This window comes from Notothenia coriiceps, unplaced genomic scaffold (genome assembly GCF_000735185.1).
Source record: "Notothenia coriiceps isolate Sejong01 unplaced genomic scaffold, NC01 NC01_scaffold00030010, whole genome shotgun sequence".
NCBI lineage: Eukaryota > Metazoa > Chordata > Actinopteri > Perciformes > Nototheniidae > Notothenia > Notothenia coriiceps.
The window spans coordinates 683-4,903 of record NW_011362711.1 but is presented as its reverse complement, the minus strand read 5'-3'; the positions used below and the strand labels follow the sequence as shown (position 1 = coordinate 4,903).

General features: G+C 43.0%; 1 protein-coding gene across 1 annotated transcript; it reads left to right on the top strand.

The window, feature by feature from the left end:
* Positions 1-2,146: 2,146 nt before the first annotated feature.
* On the top strand, positions 2,147-2,943 carry LOC104959206 (neurogenic locus notch homolog protein 1-like; the record flags this gene model as incomplete). The annotated part of the gene is made up of 2 exons (XM_010787074.1): positions 2,147-2,409; positions 2,605-2,943. Coding segments are annotated over 2 exons (602 nt in total), but the record flags the coding sequence as incomplete, so codon positions are not given.
* Positions 2,944-4,221: the final 1,278 nt, after the last annotated feature.

Sequence of the window (4,221 nt, the reverse complement as noted above, 5' to 3'; positions counted from 1 at the left end):
GAGAGAGAGAGAGAGAGATAGATGGATAGATAGAGAGAGAGAGAGATAGATAGATATAGATATAGATAGATATGCTTTATTGATCCCAAATTGTGAAATTCTTTTGTTACATCAGCATTGTGTTCAGGCTTTACAATATTTGAAAAATTGAATAAAGTATAAACACAATGAAATGAAAAAATATTAAAGGTGTGTGTGTGTGTATATATAAACATAGCAAAGGAAGAAAATACATGTATATTATTATATATATTTTAAAAATATATTTATTATAATATATATTATTGGCTTATCGTGTCGATCTTTTTTATATTAATCGTTGGGTCTTTAAAACTGTTCAAGAAAGTCAAAATGTGATTTCTTAAAACGTCTTCTTTTAAATGTCAAAACCCAAAGATATTGAATTCTGTATTTGACAGAGGGCGCTTCACCTTTATGCACAAAAAAGCTAAACATTATTATTATTATTTTTATGTATTGGTTGATTTCCAGATCAATAATCATTTGGTTTAGAAAACTTCAGAAAAAAGTGACAAATATCAATCAATTTTCTCAAGTTCCATAATGATGTTGTTAAATGTCTGGTTTTGTCAGCCCAAAACCCCAGGAAATGGCATTTTATATGATTAAGCAAAGATAAGATAAGGTATACCTTTATTGATCGCTGTTAAAGCGGCCACAGAAGAAGAGGAAAAGCAGGAAAGCTGATCAATTGAAGGCTGATACAAAAAATGTCTGCCGATTGCTGGCTACTATTATTATTTCTTAAAAAGTGTTTTATTACTTATGTGTGCTTTTCTTTTTTATTATTGCTTTTTTTTGTATTCACTGTTAATGTCCCGCTGTGGGACTAATGCAGTGGTTCTCAAACTTTTTCTGTCAGGCCCCCCCTTTGGAGAAGAAAAAAGTCGGTCCCCCCCAACAAAAATAGTCACGCAATAGGCCAAGTTAACATTTATTAAAATACATCAATATGAACCTGAGCATTCCTTTGCTAGAACAGTGATTATAAAACAATGCTCCAAAAGTCTGTGTGATCAAAAAGAAATAAATACATAATACAATTGTGAATCCCTTTGCTAGAACAATAAGTTATAATACTTTACCACTTTGCAGTCTGTGCAAAAAAATGAAAAGAAAGAAAAAGCTGATATTTGGCAAAAAAGTGTGTCTTATCACAGCATTAGTGGCTGCAATGAGCCTGTTTGGCACTGCACATTTCTTCAAAACGGGGTTGCAGGCTCAGTGGCGACGCCAGAGATTTATTGTGGGGTGCTGTGGGGTAGCTTGACGTTTCATAGAGGGTGCTCAAACATTTAGGGTTTCCTATTAATGTAGCAGTCGCTACAGTGGAATGTTCTACTGCAACAATCCCCACGCACATACACAGTGTACCTGTGACTGTTACAATGAAGGCTCGATAATCAGCTCATGGCAAATAGGTGTAAGCTGGGGTAAAGTGCTATTTTTACAAGTGGGGAGTGGACCTAACATAGGGGGATCCGGGGGCATGCTCACCCGGGAAGCATGCCCCGTAAACAGATTGACTTTTTCTTTATGGATATTTTACAAATCACTCCCCTTTTAAACATATAGTATTTTATACCCTTTTTTCATTTATTCTCTTATTTTTTTACAACTATAATGATCATATAAACGTGTGCCTTGGAAATAATTGTTTACATTAATCGTGACCAAAACGTTTGAGACCCACCGAGAGAGTCCTTTACTTCACCTGAGCCTCTCAGTCTGACAGGAGAGCTCTCCTCCACCTTGTTGTTGAAAAAGCTTCTTATATCCGTTAGCGTAGCTCGCTAGCACAAGAAGCTAACAACAACGATCTCCGGTACCGGTGCGCTCTCTCTCTCACTCGCGCACGCACACAAAATGGCTCGTTGCAAACACACACACAGAACCGAGCTTGAATGAGACACAGAGACCCAGACGTATTTGTACTGTATCATATTATTTTCGAATCAATAATTTGACAAATTATGATTTCGTTTTTCAAAAACATGTTTCACCCTGGTGTCTCGCGCAGAGGCATGACAGGGGGGGGCCTTGTCATGCCTCTGCGACCCCACTTTGAGAAACACCAGACTAATGACTGAGTTCTGGTGCTGATGCTGGTTTTCTCTCCCCCCAGGTGTCCCAGTGACTACGTGGGTAACCGCTGCCAGTACCCGAGCCCCTGCAGCCCCTCCCCCTGCAGGAACGGAGGGGAATGTCGCGCCGTGTTACATGGCAACGGGTTTGATTTCCGCTGCGTGTGCCGCCTGGGTTTCACCGATGAACTGTGCCTGACCCCCAACAACCACGCCTGCATGAGCTCCCCCTGCCGCAACGGGGGGACATGTGACCTCATCACCCTCACCGTGTTCCGCTGCAGGTGCTCCCCTGGATGGTCAGGTGTGTGGAGAATAATCCATAAATAACTGTATGTCTGTCTGTCTGTCTGTCTGTCTGTCTGTCTGTCTGTCTGTCTGTCTGTCTATCTATCTATCTATCTATCTATCTATCTATCTATGGTTGATTGCACTTATTGTCAGTTGTGTATCATTAGTAATTTGAAGATGAATGACTCCTTCTTGTTTTGCTCTAAAGGTAAAACCTGCCTGCTCTCTAACCCCTGTGCGTCCAACCCATGTGCAAACGGGGGCCAGTGCTCGGCCTTCGACTCCACCTACATCTGCACCTGCCCCCCCGCCTTCCACGGTCAAACCTGCAAGCAAGACGTAAACGAGTGCGCCCAGAGCCCCTCCCCCTGTTTCAACGGCGGGGCGTGTGTCAACGAGGTGGGCTCATACAGTTGCCGCTGTCCTCTCGAGTACAGGGGCCAACACTGTGAGACCCCCTACATGCCCTGCAGCCCCTCCCCCTGCCAGAATGGAGGCACCTGCGTGCAGAAGGGAGACACCACCTACGATTGTAGCTGCCTTCCAGGTAACACACAAACAACTGTTTTCTCATATAAACTCCAGGCCAAATCCAGAAAAGATAAGGGCTGCACATCTGCTGGAGTTTTCCTTTTTAAACATGTAGCAACCAACAGGAGATTGTCCGTTTTAGATGCTCACTTCAAAACTCCTTTCGGAGCGAGAGGCAGGAAACCAGTTTGAACTTGGTCATAAACCACCGTTTTGGCTGTTTTTACCTTTTTTGTGTAGATGTTCTTCTTTTTCCTCTTCTTCAACCTCGGTTGTTTGTTTTCTGACGCTTTCGCACCAGCAACATGCCCTCTCGCTTGCCTTCAATTAGCAGCTGTTTTCACGCTGAATCGTACATTACACAAACGTATTGTCTGGAGCTTGCAAGCCCATAGGCGCTTTCACACCAAGTAGCTTTCCCAGGAATAGTTCCCGGAACTTAGTTCCCCGGAACTCTTTAATTCCTGAACTATTTAGTAGATCGCGTTCACACCGGAATAAGTCCCTGAGGGAGGATTACGCAAATGAAGCCGCTGACGTCACTTCTTCTTCTTCTGCTTTGGGTTTACTGGCAGGCCGCAAACAACTTCACGGCGTATACTGCCACCGGAAGTCCCGGAGCCCCCCGGACTCTGGGATTTCGGGTGGCAGTAAATCGCCACCCGAAGTCCCAAGTAAATCGCCAGTAGCGCCGACACCTCTTCATCACTCCACCGCAACCACATTTTATTTTGTGTTGCCATAAGTTAGTCTCTCTCCGTTGGTGCACTGGGCTAATGCTAATGCTAATAATGCCAATGCAAGCAAATGAAATGGCGGCATCACAAAACTTTTCTGAGTTTTACGGGGCGTGGTTTGCAATTAGCCCAGCCAATCAGAAATTGGAACCATTTCCTCCCCAGGAAAGTACCACCTCTCTAGCAGGGACTGAAAAGGTTCCCGAGAACTAAGTTGTAGTTCCAGATTTTTTTGGTGTGAACGCAAAATCTCAGAAACTATCTGAACTATTCCTGGGAAAAGTAATCCGGTGTGAAAGCACCTCATTATATGCCTGATCCACTTGATTTGAACACTTGCATTCTCAAAAACAGCTCCTTAGGGTAACATTTAAATACATTTAGGTTGTAGCGCATGAGTAAACAATCAGAACAATCGTTTTTTGTTGACATATGGAGTTGCATACTGTATGGCTCGTGCCGCAACAGCACAAACACCTTTTTTTTCCCTATTACATCAGTCGACCGAAAAAAACAGCTTGTTGTTATAGTACAATCTGATTGAGTGGACGAGTGGT